Below are 18,699 nucleotides of genomic sequence, written 5' to 3'. Positions count from 1 at the left end.
CATAACACATAACCAAAGGATGCTTCTGTATCATAAATATCACTGCTTTATGGAATGTACCAACTAAAATAAATTTCCAAGTGTAAAGTGAATTACAGTTTGGTGGGATTTTCATAGTGTAAAATTGAAATTGGGATAAAAAAATTGTGTTTCAGTTCTTAGAGTAGATGAGTTTTGGTTCACAGGAAGAAATAATTGTAATACTAAAGAAGTAAAATATTCAGACCAAATAGAAATTTGGATCTTTAGGGAATTTTTGTATATCGGCAGTTTTGATTTGATGGGTTTCACAGTGATACAAGACTTCTGTGAAGAGTTGGCAGTCTGTCATACATTTTAAAAATCTTGACCTAGGCTAGTAGTCTTGAGTTCTAGGTTCACGCTAGCAGTTGCCAAACTCACTGATTGACTGTGATCAGAAAGCTTTCATTTGGCAACTAGAATATATTCTTTTTACAATTTTCTTTGAATCACTCTAATTCAAATCAGAAGTTACATTCTCTCATTTGTTATTGTAAGAAAAAGTAGAAGACAAACAGCTGTCAACTCTTATCAAGGTCTCAAATTGTGCTTTTGACTGTTGGCTATCGGCCTCCAGTAAACATAATGGATGAGGGACCAACCATGCAAATTACCCAAAGCCTTACTTTATTAATATTTTTCGATTAAAATATGAAATCGGATATGTTCAAATAATGTGAAGGAAAAAAAAACACATTTGTATTGTTAGCAGTCAGGAGTGATAAATGAGGGTTGCAGAGAATGTGTTAGTATAATAAATACACAAGTCAGTTCTGAAACACAGGTTGCAGAATGTACATGACTAAAGTTGCTGGTTTTTATTTTAAATAAGCAAGATATTGATCATGGTTCAGGCTATTACAGTATTGAATCAAAACATTAAAAGTTACTGGCTTGCAGTTTTTGTTTTCAAGTTGTTTTTATTTCTGTAATGCATCTAGTCAGATCATACTGCTAGTTACTTAAGATTCATGCAGTTGATTAGAGCTATGGTATATATTACCAGCATTGTGTCAATGCAGTTGTAAATCCATTACTAAACAATGGATTGTTCTGTTATTTATTAAATTGATATGACTGCTCTAGTGGCCTAAGTGGTTGCAACATCTGCTTCAGATGCAGGAGGATACAGGATCGAACAAAAGCAGTAAAAAATTTAAAGCTACATTAAAAATCCAAAATCACTCACACACATTAATATGTTTTAATCCTCAAAATAATGAGTACGTATTGTACTTAAATTAGGCAAAGCCATTTTGTTTATTTATTTATTTCTTTGTCAGTTTCATTAGCATTTTTAAGGAAAGGAGTAGCAAATATTATTGGATCCACTTTGACCCAGTCAAATGACTGTTGAAAAACCAATTATCCTGCAGAATTTATCACTTGTTATCTCCTTGCCTGTGAAGATGGGAGGGGATATAGCATTTTGCATGTTTGTTTGTTATGCCTTAGTTTCTCTAACATTAAATCACCTACATTTACGTTGATGTATCTCAGGGAGAATAACTCGGCCAAGATAAAATCCAGATCACTGACCTCTGTGACCAATTGCTAAGTGAGGTGTAGTCATGCCTGGTTAAGAAATTGGAAAAACCATTGCTTTGCCAGGCATTCTTACTCATTTGATGGTGACAAATGGGTAATGTCACACTAAAACACTGCTTGAAAGACACTGAAAACTGCTTGAAAGGCACTGAAATCATACTTAGATCAAGACAGAAAGGATACAAATATTTTAATGTTGGCTACTTTGAGAACGCAAAACATTGTAGGCGTGATCTGTGTGATTTAGCTCTTGGCCAAGTGCCATAGGAGTCCAGAAAAGTTAAGCATGGTCTGTGTTATCTAGTTCTTGGGCAAGTGCCATGGAAGTACAGAAAAAGTTAAGCATGGTCTGTGTGATTTAGCTCTTGGCCACCTGCCATGGGAGTCCAGAAGAGGTGAAGCACCATCTATGTGATTTTGCTCTTGCCCAAGTGCCATGGGAGTCAGAAAAAGTTAAGCATAATCAGAATTTTATCCTAAACTATACTCATCAGCCTCTTTGTTGAACAGGGGAAAGTGAAATGATGCACACTGTTTATGCATGACAAGTTTGATTTGATTTTTTTTCTGCCTTATATTAATTCGTAGAAAATGAAAAGAATAGAAATAGAGACCAGGAATAGAATTTATGACTAAATATTTTCATATTCTGTATTGCGAAGTTTAGAATTGTATATACAGCTTTTTTGTCAATGAATATCTTCTTTTATGTTTTTATTTTAATTAATTTTGAAATTATTTATTAAAATGTTAATGAAAGTTTATCCCTTGCTTTATTGCAAATTATGATCTATGTCAGCTGATAATCTGCCTCACAATATCACACATCTACCAGAGTAAAGAACCTCCTGACATTTACCATAGCCAGGTAGTCATACTTTTCATAGCACACATTACAAACAGAACAGTCACATGCAGAGTAGCATAAAGAATGGGAAGGTAGATATAATGGGAGTAAATGTTTGAAAAAAGCTAATTACTTATGGTCATGGCCATGTGGACTTGCATATACAGAGCAAATTTAATTATTTTTATAACTGAAGTTCTGCCACTGGATATAAATTTCTGCTAATGAAATTTATATAAAAAAATTGTTTCAGTTTTTTATTTCATTTTCCAATCATGTCTTGGCCTATACCTAAGGACAATATATTGTTAACCTTTATCACCACTCATGGATGGATTGCCATATCACCATGGGTTTTTCACTAAAAATGTCCTGTAGTGTCTAGTTGGTGCTGATCATAATTCACTATTGCTGCTGCTAATTTGAAAACTGTATTGTTTAAGAATATCAGAAATGGTTTCAATGCAACACTTATCAGTAAGAATGAAATGGTATTATGTTGAATCCTGAAAATTAATTTCAACAGTAAAGCATCATTTCCACTGAAGGACTCTTGTTTTTGTGATAAGGTCGCCTGGCCATAAGGCCTAGTGACTTCATGGTAAGGCCTGCATGCATCATCCATCTGAAGGCCAGATTTCAGATCTGATTTAAATCAAAAGTTGGAATATGGGTTTACATCATCAAAATCTCTGACAAGATGGATTAATGAGGAAGATCTCTGCATATTAATGAGGTATTCTTGCATCTGTTTGGTATACCATGTTATCCCTCTTGAGGCCATTTTTATGATTGATTTTGATCAAATTTGGAAATATGAATCAGTATGGTCTTGAATGAACTTGATAATGATAATATTCAAGCAGTGTAATGAGGTGATCATGCATCAGACTGGCTAAGCTTGCCACCACATTGGAGACTGCATTTCCGATCCAGTTTTGGTCACACTTGTATATATCTGTAGGCTTTTGGTTAATTTCAGTATAGAGTGATATCCATGCTTACCAAGTTAGGTGATCTTGCATAAGAATGACTGACCTTGCTCCCATTATGGTGGCCAAAATGGCAGTTTGCATAATAAAGAAGGGAAATAGTCTTTTATGAGGTTAATTTAGTTTGTGAAGGGAGTTCTCCCCTGGAAAAAAAGCAACATAAAAATTAATTTTAGAATACAGAATTCATGAATTTCAATATATCACATTCTGTTAATGAGCAAAGTAATACATCTTAAGGATAAAATTGAATAATATGCCATTTAAAGCAGAAGATTGTGTGTGTTTTTGATGTATACCAATAATTTTGTAACCCAAGAAAACATGTTTAAATGGCATTTCTTTATTAAAATTTCTGGAATATTTGTTGTTTTTTTGTTATCAAATGTATGCATTATTTTATATCATTAGATATATTAAATTTTATTAGTTACCATACAGATTATTTTAGATTAATATTTGGCAATTTTGGGCCATTATTAAAAATTGAACAACAGTAACTGAGTATGCCTTCTGAACCAGATCTGAATTCAGTTACCCTCATTAACTTAAATATTCACATGTTCCAGATGCCTCACCTAAGTTTGGTTTTAAAAAACAAAAAACAGCGTTGATGCAACAACCTTTTGCTGTGAAATTAACTTTGATATTTTGCAGTCCATTGGATGTATAAATTGGTTTATCAGTTTTGGTGACAGTTATTTTGACAACAGCATTGCTTAGTGCATGGGTTTTCATGAACAGGCATCAGTGGGATTTTGTGCATGAATTAGTAGCTCTATTGTTTAAGTTTCCATCCAAATTAGATTAACAATTATCAGCTTTTTATGTAAGAGCTGACATCTTTCAAAACTAACAGTTTAACAACAGAATACAGTGATTCTTCACAATTTTTAAATGAACATTCACAGAAGAACGTGTGACTTCATTAATAATTTATGTAAAGAAAAGATGCTTTGACATTTTTTCTTTAAGAATACAACACACATAATGCATAAATCAGACTCATTTACATTGCCAGTACAACTTTGTAGTAATTCAAGAATCAGTTTGGAAAAATTGGTGAATTGTGTTGTAATGAAGTGAATCATTGTGTAGTTTCCCAATATTTGGTATATTCCTCAGCAGAACAGGTGAGACATAGCATTTAGTGATTCTTGTCATATTTGTCATGCCTTTGTTGATACATTGTGATGCAGACCACATTACTAGGGTCATATTACTGGCCATGAAAATTAGAAATGATAGCTTTTAGCTGTAATGATGATAATTTGGTAAGACAAGCGTCAGATTGTTTTTTTTGTTGCTGTATGTAACTAGTTTATAAAAGCATTTATTGCCATTTTCTGTAAGATACTTTTATATTTTCACCACAGTTCACCATATTCCAGACCAGATAGACGAGGAAGAATGGATAGACATTTTGACCCAGGTCGTCCTTCTACATCAGGTAAAACTACTAAAATTTGTTCTTTGAAGTAAATAAACATTTTTAGCTGTGTTGGTCATATACCAGAGGAGCTTATGGGATGGCCGATTGTCTTTCATGCATCCTTTCATCAGCACAATTTTTTTTTTGCATAAGCATTCATCCCAAGATCTCGATGGCTGTAAATGAAAATCTTGTGCATGGAGATCATATTTGCTTGCCACAATCTTATTTCTCCTCCACCAGAATGAAAGGTCTTATCAGCATGGGGTTTTCACTAAGAGACTTCTTATGACATCTCATTTGTCCTGAATAACAATGGTGCTGATCTGACATCCAATATGGCCACTACAGCAGACTTCTTGCAAATCTTATTGGATCTTTCCCTGAATGAAAGGTTATATTGACCTGATATTTTCACAAGAAGACTTCTTTTGATATTGAATTGGTCCTAAATGATATTGGTGAAATCTGGCATATGTATGGCCACCATGGTGGCATTTGAAAATCCTGTTATATCTACTCCTAGATGGATGACCATATCAACATGGGATTTTCACAAAAAAACTTATGATATCAAGTTAGACCTAAATAAAATTGATGCCAATCTGACTTTCAGTATACCATGATCATGGTATAACTAAAAAATCTGACTCAGATTTTTTTAATCACTACTCCTCCCTAACGGAAAGTCATATCACCATGGGATTTTCAGCAGAAGACTTCTTGTGGTGACTGGATGGTTGTAAATGAAAGTTATACTGATTTGACATCCAGTATGGCTGCTAAGGTGGTCACTAATCTTTAAAATCTTTTTATGGATAGCACTAACAAATTTTTTATGATATCAAGTTGCTTCTGTATGAAAATGGTACCAGTCTTGTATCCAACATGGGTGTCAATCTGGAAAATCATGGTTTTACCACTCTTCCTAAATGACATAGGCATGTGGTTTGCACCAAAATGCCTCTAAGGATGTCTGTTGATCCTGAATGAGAAAGGTTCTGATCTGACATTCAATATTGCCATTGCAACAGCCAGTTTGAAAAAGATCTTGACATCACATAAGAATTTTGGAGAGGTTTCAACACTCAGCAGTTAAAAAGAAGAAATGGTCTTATCTTCCATCCTGGAAATTCTTTATGGACAGTTGAGTGTCAGTCCATTTCATGAACTTGATATACATAGCAAACATATCTTTCAATCATAATAATTCATTACCTGATATTACTGCATTGCTGTATCATTGCCAGGTGCTAGCTTCCAGTCCAAGGACATTATTCCTTCCTCCAATCAGTTTAGAATAAAAATGTGATCCCAGTCTGATACCTTAGTTCACCTCTGACAGTAGGATTGTCATCCTTCTTCAGGGTTTATACAGTCTTGAAAGTCCTTTTAAATCAGAGGTTGCCTTGAAGTATCCTTTAATTACAAAGCAAAATGTATTTTGCTATTAAAAAGTGCTTGAATTTCTGGGCTGGGTGGGCACTACATGAATTTTATCAGTACAGTCAAAACCATATTGCCTCATTTGTTGTTTGTGACATGGTGAGGTTAAGAATTGGCAGAAAATTGCTGAGCTGATAGGGTCAGGCAGAAGTATCAAGTCTTTTTCACTTTAAACTGCACAAGTCTCTTCATTTCAAGGAGGGGGCTATGGCACTTCTTCATGTAGGGAAGTCACTTGCTTCAGTGCAAGAGTTATCTAGAGTTAGTTGGTTCTTTCTGCTATGGGCGATCTCAGATGGATGGATATTCTGCACTTACTGGTGTGGGGAAGTAGCCAGCCCCAAATAGTGACTTCTGCTTTACCAGAATACATTGAACTAAAGGAAGATCTTGTTTGGGAGAATTGAGCTCCCTGAGCAGAGACTGCAGTAATATATACATCATTTGACTGGTCATTGGGCACTGGGAACCTGGCATTAGATACTGGTCACCAGATTAGTGGTATTTATGAAGATTCTTCATTTCAGCTGTATATGATTGTATAGTGGCTTGTTTAAAGTCCTTTGGGTTTCCTATCCTCAATTACTTCTTGATGCACAATGTCCACAGATATGCCCTTCTTAGGAAATGAACTCTCATCCATCCATCCATCCATTCTAATCTAATCTAATCTAATTTAATGCAAGGATTAGTCCCTAGTCTAATCTAATTTATTCTAATGCAAGAATTAGTCCCCAACATAATGTAATCTAATCTATTCTAATGCAAGGATTAGTCCCTAGTCTAATCTAATCTAATCTAATCTAATCTAATCTAATCTATTCTAATGCAAGGATTAGTCCCCAATCTAATGTAATCTAATGCAAGGATTTTGTCTCTAATATAATCTAATCTCACCTACAATCAGATGAAGTCAGACTTTATCCTTATGAGAATTTTCTTTACGTGAGGATACATTTTCTCACCTATGCTGGAGCAGTCTGTTCCTCCTGACAGAATCTCACAAATACTTGCCATCTTAACAAAACCGAATGGGAAGGTATCTTTGTCTGCTTATCTCTGCCTCTCTCTCCTGGGGACTTATTCACAGTGAAGCTGAACAACAAGCTCTATGATTTTGTCTGTCAGGTGTCACTTTTCAGAATATTCCTCCAGGACTTCAACATCCTGGCTCATCCTGATAGCTCCCTTGTGGTCCAGCAATCATAGTTCATTGTTCTGCTTGATCTGTTGTTGGCGTTCCAATGGAATTGTTTCCTTTAACTGCAGATTTTCTTTTTAAATGGTGCTCTTTATCTACCATTCAGAAGTACAGAGCAGGCCTCTCTAACACTCTTTTAGGGACGAACCCACAGCTTTCAAAATTGATTAGGTAGTTTCAGCTCCAGAGGCCAGTTTCTTGGTTGTTAATTCCTAGGTGGAATCTTTCATGTGTTCATCAGTCCCTATCTAAACAGTGAATGTTTGAGTAAAATTTCTTTCGAGAACCTTACTCTTAAAACAGTCCCCTTTTTCTTCCTAGCATCAGTGAGGAAAATTTATTCTTTTGTTAGTGGATAAGAGTTGTGTGTGTTTCATTGGTAACTGACTCTTTCTATCATTTTTGACAACCTGGATTTTTAGCCAAGAAGCTGCTACCATTATTAGCTCCTGTTCTTGTCAAAATCCCAATCACAGTAATTTCTGGGTATGGATGATCAAGATAAGCTCCTTGGACTAGTTTGAGTATTCTTGTTAATTCAGTCTCAACCAAAAGAAATGAGAAAAGGTCATAACTGTCTTTCTGTGTCTTTAATAGGTACTCTCATATCTTTGTTAGCACCATCTTGAGGTGGATTCTTCATACTATTAAATGAGCTTAGCAAAAACTCAGAGATCTTTCTCTTTCATGAAAATAAAAGTCCATGAAGTCAGGATGGCTACTGCATGTCATTTGACCTTTTCTCAGTTGCACAATAAAGTGAGGGTGTATACACTTTGGGTCCAGTTGTATCAGTCCAACAAGCTGTCAAGTCATGTACCAGTTAACAGTAGAACATCCTACTGATAAGTGTTTTTAAGTTCACTTGACAGCTTGTCTTGAGCCATCGGCTTCCCACCAGGCTGGCTGGCAAATTCAGCAATGCAACATTAGCAGGTAATGTGTTACTGTTATTAAAATGTTGTTGTATGTGGGTGTAGGGGATAAAAATAATTTTAATTACATACTACTTGCCTGCTATTATTACCCAATCCCCTCCTCCCTCCCCACTCTGACATCCTTCAGTGCAGGTCAGACAAGGATGATCATCCAATTGTCAGAAGTGGACAGGTATCTTACTGGGATCATGTTTTTTTATTATTATAAACCTCCAGTTATTAATTGGAGGAGAGACTAATGTCCTTGGGTTGAGGACTAATACCAGAAAAAGATACAGCAATGCAATAGTAGCAGCTATGTATTAAATATTACATCATTAAAATTTTACTTTCTCCCCCACTCCCATTTATATTATGGACCTTTGTCTAGCATGTGTAGTTTTTTTGTCTTTTAGCAATTGCTATTTCTAACTTTTTAAACACCAATATGATCAATTTCAGTTAGATTTAGAACATCATGGCGTAAAGTTCTTTGAAATGTATACATATGATGCAGATGTGGCATTAGATATGGCCAGCATCACCATAACTAGAAACCATTTTCTTAAAGTCCCGGTGCCACCGTTTTTCATAAATTTCACCATTCTACCAGTCTAACTAAAGTTTGTAAGGAAGTTGATGATTTGTTAAAATAACTATATGACATTATCAGTTAATTAAAAAAATCAAGATGCTAGGTTTAAACAGCATTCAGAAATTCAGTTTAGAATTATGAGGTACCACCCCTTAATTCAGTCCCTGAAGTTGATCATAATTCCATTTTTTTCAAGAGTGCTCCAAAAGTAGTGATGTTATACCTTTGACAAATTCTGTTAATGACTACTCAGATAACAATAATTATTCTCACATGTGGTGTTCAGATTGATTTGAGAGGGAATGAAGAAACAGGTCCACTTGTTTTAAGTGGACCAGATATGGCCACCATCCATATAAAAAAACTTTAAACAACTTTATCTCAAATGACTGCTCAAGAGAATTTATGCAAAATTAACAGAAAGCATGTTGGCATAAAGTTCTTTGAATATTATACAAATAATGATGATTTGCCATCAAATTTACATGAAGATATCAAAATAAAACATCTCATATACAATAAATAGAATTGGAAGAAATCTTCACAGAAAGCTTTCTATAAGCCTAGAATTCTTGGCCAACTACTCTTGCACTAGGCTGATAGGCAGATTTTAGGTGAATGATCTCAGGCCAGCTTGGTCCACTTGTTTATTCTTGGGCTTTGGAAAAGATTATTTTGTCCTGAACTTGGCCAGGATTCAATGGATGATGCCTTCATCATGTAAATTATTGACATGATGGTGCCACAGTAACTAAAAATGACAGTGATCCAGATCTCAGAAATATCAGATATTCAGATCTTTGTCTATACCCAAAACACAATATATAAAAACTTAGTACGTGAATTTATTCATTTATACCAATTCATACTTTTTTAATGTGATCTGTCATGCAGTAATACCTGCCATAGAAAACACATCTATATAAAGGACAACTCACAAAGCACATCACTTAAGAATCACATATATAACTAACATATACATCTGTCCAGAAATGACAATTTTATGATCCCTGGAATGTCCTGTATGACCTACCAAACTTGTTTCTGCTGTTATGGTATTCTGAGTTCATATTTTAAGGGGTTAAGTGGGTAGCAATTGAATCCATTGCCTGATGTTCACTTTGGCTATTATGATGTGTGTGGAAATTGCAAGGTATTGAGCAAGACAGTAAAACAAGATGGTTAGTACAGACACAGATACAATGAATTTATGGTTAATAAAAATGCATTATAATGTCAATGGAATGAATTATGATTAAAGTGAAGTAACTATTTGTCATTCCAGGAGGTTTGTCTTAAGTATGTTTTACTGTGTAACCAATTTAAGAAGTCTTATCTTTGTCATGTAATCACTATGATAGTGTTAGCCATTTATTTCTAGCTAATATACCTAAATAAAACACTTAACTATTTTCCTTTTACCTAGAGGATCAAAGACCTGGTTTATTCCAACGCATGGGTTTACCAGTCAACACTGATACAGACTTGGATTGGTATAAGATAACGGTAGGTACTGTCCCTATTTAAATCTTCTTGAACCAGTGGCAATAAGGGCTTGTACAATCTTTTGGCAATACAGGACAGGCTTTCATACTTAAATTTCCTACAGTCTTTCAGGCTCATTATTGGCATACCTCTCAGTTAAAACATTGTTCCACCCACCAAGGCAGTTTCAGAGGTACTGAAAGAAACACTGTAACTCCTGTCCATGTCAAATTCTCCTGTACATTTATCAAATGAGTTGCAATTGAACTTAATTATTTATGGCCCATGTAGAACTCTCACATGTTGAATCTTGTTCTATTTTCGTTGTTTCATTAATGAATATGATTCCACTCTGCCTTATATTTCTACAGTTGATAAAGAATTTAATTATATTTATTCCTAAAATTTGCATTAGCATGAAGAAAGTTGGGAGTGAGAACATTTTTTTTAACAGGGAAAAGTCCAGTATTTTCAAAAAGTAAGCAGAAAAATGGGGAATTTCAGACAATTTTAGATAGATAAGAAAATACACTGAATAGTGCAATTTAATTGATTTCAAATTTAATGTGTTCAGGTCATTTACTGGAAGTTGTGGAACTCTTCATTTCAACAGTTTCGTAGGGACTTTCCTTACCCCATTCTAAATTTTAGGACATTTTTGTTTGGATGGAAGGTCAGAGCACATTCTGTATTGGAAAAATGATATTTGTTGAAACTACACAATAGCAGCATATGGTTGTTGCTTTAGGCTTTTAGTATTTTATCCAACCCTACCCCCCCACTGACCCATGATATTGATATGTTGAATATGTATCTTCTCAGACACAAGAATTTGTATATAATTTATAGCTTCAGTAAGCCAGCATTTCACCAAATGTCTTCTAGTGGTCCTGAATGAAAATGGTGCTGATATTATATCCACTATGGCTGCCACAGTGACTAATTGTCGTTCAAGAATATCGGAGATGGTTTCGACACTTGACAGTATAAAAAATGCGGAAATGGTCTTATTTTAAATTCGTGGAAATTCATTTTGGATAGCATCAGTCCGTTTGAGGGACTCATGTTGAGCTCTAGTGGTCACAGCATGACTTTGATTCTCCTAAAATACTGACAGGATTGCCATGAAACTTTACACACACATTCATCCGAAGGTCTAGTTGTCCTAGATGAAGATGGCATGACTGAGACATCTAATATTTTCACCACAATGGCCGTCTTGAAAAAATTTTGAAAACTAATCTTGATGAGTCAATAGTCGTATCAGAATCAATTTTTCACTAAAACATTTTTTATGGTGTCTAGTTGGACCTAAATAAAAATGGTACTGATCTGACAGCTATTATGACCACCATGGCAGCCTGCTCAGAAATGCTGTTACTGTTACTTTTCTAAATGGAGTTTCACCAGAAGACTAATTATGATATCAAGTTAGTCCTAAATGTAAATGGTGCTGATCTGACCTCCAGTTTATGGTGCCAAGGCGGTTATTTTAATCTTCTCCACTACTCTACCAAATGGAAAGTCTTGTACACATGTGGAATTCACCAGAAGACTACATGTGGTGTCCAGCTGGTCTTCACGTAAAGTTGGGCCAATTTGTGATCCAACATGGCTTCCATAGTGGCCATCTTGAAAATCCTCTTTATGCTTCTTCTCCAATATGGAAAGTCAAATTGACATTTTGGTTTGCAGCAGAAGACTCCTTGTGATCTTTTGATTATCAAAATGATAATTGTGTTGATCTGGCATCCAGTATGGTCACCTTCACATCCATGTTGAAAATCTCATTGCCTCTCCTCCAAAATGGAAAGTCATATCAACATCGGGATTTCACCAGATGACCTCATTGTTGGTCTGGAATGACATCATTGATCAGACGACTAATATGGCAACTATGACAGACCACCTGAACATTTTTTTTATTGCTACTCAAGAAATGATTGTCTTATCAACACAGTGTTTTCACCAAAAGTCCGGACCCCGATTGGCCGAGTGGTCTAAAGCACTCTCCGTTACGGATCACTGCCATCTCACCTCTGTCTGTGTGGGTTCGAGTCTAGGATTTGGCCAATGTGGGTATGTGAGAAAGCTTGCCAGTAGCTTCTCATGGGTCGGTGGTTCTTCCCAGGGTTTTCCCGGATTCTTCCTCCACCATTAATACTGGCCGCCATGCATAGCCTATCGTGTGCTGAAAAATGGCGTTAAACCCCATGACAACAACAACAACAAAAATCACCAAAAGTCTTATAATGTCAGAAAAAAAATATGCCTGGACTTCATTTAATCAGAGATTTTGACCCTTACAGGTTGTAATACATGTATTTGGTGTATCGAATAAAGTTCTCTATCTTTCTTTTTATTGTTGTTACTGAAGAACCATGGGTCAGATAGAATTTTTTTCTTCTGATATTGAACAGAGTTTATGTTATGGTCAGATAGGTTATGGTGTTTAGATATCAGGGTCGTCTTCTTATTGCAAATATTCCTGAAGTGTTATTTTATTTTCACATGGAATTCTCTTTTAGTCTCACCTATGTAATGTTTGCTACAATGATGACAGGTGAGTAAGTAAATAACATTCAGTGTAGTTCAGCAACCTCTTAACTTGGAAGTATATTTGAGGTTGTAAAGGTGCTTCTGAAGATTACATGGATATCCAGATATTTTTGTTTCCTCCCTTGAGAACTCAGATGTTTAGGCCCCAGTGTCTTTTGCTTGAATTCTCCCCACACATTCTCTGAGGAAGCACCTTCCTCCCATTTCCATCCTCGCATTATGAGGCTTAAATCATGACATGATCCTTTTCCAAAACAACTGCTTCACAACAGAAATGGTGCATAATTGTGTCATGTGAAGCCAAGTATAAACATCAACACACTCAAGAATGACATAAAAATATTATACACAAAAGGTTTAAAAGTTTCTTGCAAACATTGTCCAAAAATGTACAGAAGGAAGGAAGGAAGATCCTAAAAAATATGAGAATAGCCATCACATTCAGCAGATGCTTCTTCCATTGGTCTCTTAGAACCGTTTGTACTAAACGTGACTGCGGATATCTCACAACATACAGTAGTACTCAGCTAGATGTCAAAATAAGCGGATTATAATATAACAGTGCACTGTTTAGATGGTTTGTCAGCATGAACAAAAAATTGTTTATGTAACAATAGATATATTTCAATGCATTTTATATCCAGTTTGCGGCTTCCTTTCATTGGGCCTATGAATTTCTCCACTCCAAACCAGTGGTTGTATATACAAGTTTAAACAGCCAACAATGTTGCCAATAACAAAAAATCACCAGATGGTATATTTTGCTGTCAGTAAGGAAATAAATCCAAGTTTGCGACATTGGCGAAGCCTAACTCGATCCCAGAATAAACTTTTTACACGTTATTTTTCGTACTTTTAAGAAGAAAAAACTACTTTTTCTTGTCGGAGAAAAATACATATAAAATTTCAGGAGCCATGCCACAATCGTCTTGTATTATTAATATGCGATCTCTTCCCCAAAATGACACACTTTTTATGCTTTTTTCGTACTTTTAAGAAAGATTTTTGTTTTTGTGTATGAGAAAAATTCATGTATATGACATTTCGGGAGCCATACCACAACCGTGTTATATCCAAATTCATGTTATAATGGAGCATGCTATAGCGGGGTCACACTGTATCATTAAGATTTGTGATCCTTTCAATAATGAGCAAGATCTATGCATACCAGTGAGGTGATCATGCATATGATTGGCTGATGTTGTTACCGCACTGCAGGCCACATTTCTGATCCAATTTTTATCCAACTTATTTATATAGGATTTCAGATGGTTCCAATAATGAGTGCAATGAACTCAGTAATAAAATAATCTTGTATCATATCAGCAGAGCTTGTTATCACTCTGGAAGCCTTGTTTCTGATTCAGTTTTGATCAGACCTGAAATGTTGGCTTATATCATCTGGATCATGGACAGTTTTGTTAATGAGAAAGACTAATATATAATAATGAGGTGTCATTGTCAGAGCTAGTTTATTACCACTCTTTAAGCCATACTTCTGGTCTTATTTTGGTTTTATAACTTCAAGATATATGATCTTTTTATATTTTGAGCAGGATGAGTGGGATCAGTGCATATTAATGAGTTGATATTACTTATGATTGGCAGTGTTTGTTATCACTCTAAAAACAGTACTTACGACCCAAGTGTAATCAGACTTGGTAAATCATCAAGATTATTGATGATTTTTAGCATAACCAAAATCTCTGCATATATTTATAATGTGGTCTTGAATCAGATATAGAGATTTTTTTTATCACTCTGGAAATTATTTTGAGGGGAGTGTGTGTGTGAATTGGACTTTTACCATAGCTTTAGCAATTTTTTAGTCATATTGCTACTATGTCTGCAGTGTGGCAGTTTATAGTGATGTCTAGCACTGGGGCATCATGCCACAGACATGTAGCATGATATCCCACCCAGTCACATTATCCTGACACCAGGCTGACCAGTCCTAACACTAACCTCTTAATGCTGAGTACCTAGCCAGGCAGCTGTTAGTACCATTTTTGTAAGTCTTTGGTATGACTTGGCCGGGGATCAAACCGACGACCTCACACATCCGAGGTGGACACTCTAACCACTAGGTCACTGGAGTGGTTTTTGAGGGGAGAGATTTTGATCAAACGTAGTAAACAAGTCTATGTCATTAAGATCTTGTTTGATTATGATTGGTTATGTATTGCATTTTGTTAGCTAATGTGGTTTCAGATATTTTCATGTGTTTTGTAAAAAATATATTTTTTCATGGGTACTTCAGTTTCTGAAATTAGATCTGCAAATACCCAAAAACAGGAAATACAAAAGATCAAAAATATGCTGACAAACAATGGGGGGGGGGGCGGGTTACTTGAATGGTGGCTAAAACAGTACTACTGCATATGTGAGCACAGATCAAACACCTATCAAGATCAATCACATCATTAAATATATAACAACAAAATGGAGCCAACGACACCAAGCCAAGAGGTTATAGAAATTACATCTATCTACTTAAATCACTATCCATAAGATTGCACCACTAGTACTTTTCTATCATCCTGGCATTAACACGGCAGCTTAAGAGTGGTAAATTTTTGTCATCACTCCATGCATGAGCCATATGTAAATCTGATTGGCTATTCATTCATATTGGGCATGTCTTAGAAAACTGACCTTGCAGAATAGACATTTATTAAAAACCTTGATATTTCAGTGACCATCTGTCTAGGGGTGACCTAGCACAGTAGCAGGAATCCATGCATTGTGTGAACATCATTGAATCTCTTTGAATTTCTGTTTACACAACATAATGACAACATTGTTTAATTACATTAAATTTTTATTTATGCGATATAAATATGTTGAAGACCGCTCTGGTGGCCTAGTGGTTAGAGCGTCCACCTCGGATGCGGTAGGTCGTGGGTTCAATCCCCAGCCGAGTCATACCAGTGACTTACAAAAATGATCTAACAGCTGCCTCGCTTGGCACTCAGCATTAAGAGGTTAGTGTTAGGACTGGTCGGCCTGGTGTCAGGATAATGTGGCTGTGTGGGACATCATGCTACATGTCTGCGGCATGATGCCCCAGTGCTAGACATAACTATAAACTGTCACTGCTCATAAGTCTTGTTCAGATGCTAAGATCAAAGATCTGCAGTTGCCAAAAAACCAGTTTGTTAGGATTAATCAGTAGAACAGATATGACGGCATATAATATAGTGTCAGATCAGAGTCAGTGTTGTTTGCATTTGGACTTGAATTATAAGCAAGTATATAAAGTAGTTTATTTTTTCTTCATCAGATTACTTGATCAGCTTGTATTCTTATTGTAGATTCCCTATGGCAAAAAAGCAGGCAAAGATCATCTTCTTAAGATGTTCCAGAGCCATGTGAATGTACCATTCAAACCAGTTCATGTAAGTATAAAATTGTAGGGCCTAGTTTAATAATGTTGCTGTTAAATTGTTTTAGTCTTTACCAGTATCCACTATAAGGATTAGACAATGATTGCTAAGTGCCAGAGGGATCAAATTTTTTATTTTGTGCTGTAGGAAATGTTTGAACTTCACAAACTATGCAGTCAGTTATTAAATGAATACATTTTGTGCCAAATAGAGATGAAAATAATTTTGCAAAATGTTCAAACTGTTTGCAAATGTCAGATACAGTTCCAGTTTTGTTAATAGACCTGTGATCACATTGGTAGTGCATTGGACTCATTGTATTAGACCTGTGATCACAACAGCATTACAGTAGATGGGAAAATATAAAGTTACTACCTAATTTAGCAACAAAGATCCAGTAGGTTTTTGAAAGCACACATTAAATATCTTTTAAATAACTTTAACAGTTTTCAAGATGATTACATGATTGTTCTTATAATCAGGGTTAGAACATTTATTCATCTGCCATTCCTAAAATTTCAATATTATAGTCTAAAAATCTATTGTGAAAAATGTATGGCCCTGTGTCCATGGTGCATTGTGCATCACCCACCCATCAACAGTTACTTGATACCACGCTGAAGTCCATATTTCTGATCTGTTTTTAATCATTCTTGAAAATTGCTTTATATAATTTAAATCTTGGATGATTTTGATAATGAACAATATCCATGCATGTTAATGAGATGACTTGTTACCATTCTAGAGACCATTTTTCTGATTTGATTTCAGACTTTGAATATATGATTATATCATTAAGATCTTGAACAGGTTCGATAATGAGCAAGATCCATGCATACTAAAGAGGTGCTCTGGCATTTAATTGGCTGAGCTTGTTACCATTCAGTATTTCTGATTCAGTTTTGATCAGACTTGGAATATTGTGTTTATATCATTATGATCTCAGACAGGTGTCATAATGAACAATATCCATGCACATTAATCTAGTGGTCTTGCATCAGATTGTCAGAGCTTTGTACCCAACTGGGAGACCATATTTCTGATCTAATTTTGATTCAGCTTGAAATTGGGACTTGCATCATTAAGATCTAAAGTAAGTTTGATAATGAATGTGAGGCATGCGTATTAATGAGGTAATCTTGCATCTGATTGGGTGAGCTTTTTACCTTTCAGGAAGCCATTATTGTGATCCAGTTTTGATGAAACTTGGAATGTTTGCATGTATAATCAGTATCTTGGCCAGTTTTGATAAAATTGAGCAAGAGCCATCCAATATTAATGAGTTAAGCTTGCATCACTCTTGAAGCCATAATTCTTATCTGATTTTGGTTTATGTCATCAAGATATGTTCTTTTATTCATTATGAGCAAGATCTTTGGATCTTTCTTGGGTTATTTTGTGTATGATTGCCTGTCAGAGCTTCTTACCACATGAGAGACTGTATTTATGGTCCAAGTTGGTAGGGGCTCCGAGTGGCCGAGTGGTCTAAAGCGCTCTTCGTTACGGATCACTGCCATCTCACCTCTGTCTGCGGCGGTTCGAGTCTAAGATTCAGCCAATGTGGGCATGTGAGAAAGCTTGCCAGTAGCTTCTCGTGGGTCGGTGGTTCTTTCCAGGGTTTTCTGGGTTCTTCCTCCACCATTAATGCTGGCCGCCATGTATAGCCTATCGTGCTGAAAAATGGCGTTAAACCCCACAACAACAACAACAACAACCAAGTTGGTAAATTGGCCAATATCATCAAAATGTTTGATTTGTGAGGTGGTCTTGCTTCTGATATAGAGATGTTACACCTCTGGAGCCTGTATTTTTGTGTAGGCTTTTGATCAAACTTGGTTAACAGGTCTAATGTCATCAAGATCTTGTTTGAGTATGATTGTGAGTGAAATTCATGCCTATTATTTGATTTAACCTTGCATCTGTTTGACTGAACCTGTCAACATTCTAGCAACCATATTTCTGATTAGAATTTGATCAAACTTGTTAAATATTATTAAGACATTAGATGAGTTTGATTCGTAGCAAGATTCATGCATGTTAATGAGGTAACCTTGTATCTGACTGGCTGAGCTTTGTTACCATATTTACTTGCTTAAAGGACGAGTCAAAGTGCAAACAACAATGATTCTGATCCGCTGTTGCATAATCTGCCTGCAGATCAGGGTCTGTGTTTGTTCTACTGATTATTCCTAACAAACTGCACAAACCCAGATATGGCAGCACATTATGTGTGGACTCATAAGTGAGTAATTATGGTACTGATCAGAGTT

At 35.6% G+C, this 18,699-nt stretch overlaps 1 protein-coding gene across 1 annotated transcript in view; it reads left to right on the top strand.

Annotated features, from left to right (window-relative positions):
* Nucleotides 1–18,699, top strand: part of LOC149805395 (nuclear RNA export factor 1-like) — a 122,425-nt gene that overhangs the window by 22,989 nt on the left and 80,737 nt on the right. The window contains exons 4-6 of the mRNA XM_089949921.1: nucleotides 4,785–4,858; nucleotides 10,426–10,505; nucleotides 16,358–16,441. Of these exons, the coding sequence (XP_089806047.1) occupies nucleotides 4,785–4,858; nucleotides 10,426–10,505; nucleotides 16,358–16,441 (238 nt within the window). The remainder of the gene's footprint in view (nucleotides 1–4,784; nucleotides 4,859–10,425; nucleotides 10,506–16,357; nucleotides 16,442–18,699) is intronic.

This window comes from Sinohyriopsis cumingii, chromosome 2 (assembly GCF_028554795.1).
Source record: "Sinohyriopsis cumingii isolate HCF-2022 chromosome 2, ASM2855479v2, whole genome shotgun sequence".
NCBI classification, from domain to species: domain Eukaryota; kingdom Metazoa; phylum Mollusca; class Bivalvia; order Unionida; family Unionidae; genus Sinohyriopsis; species Sinohyriopsis cumingii.
This window is presented reverse-complemented; position numbering and strand designations above follow the sequence as displayed.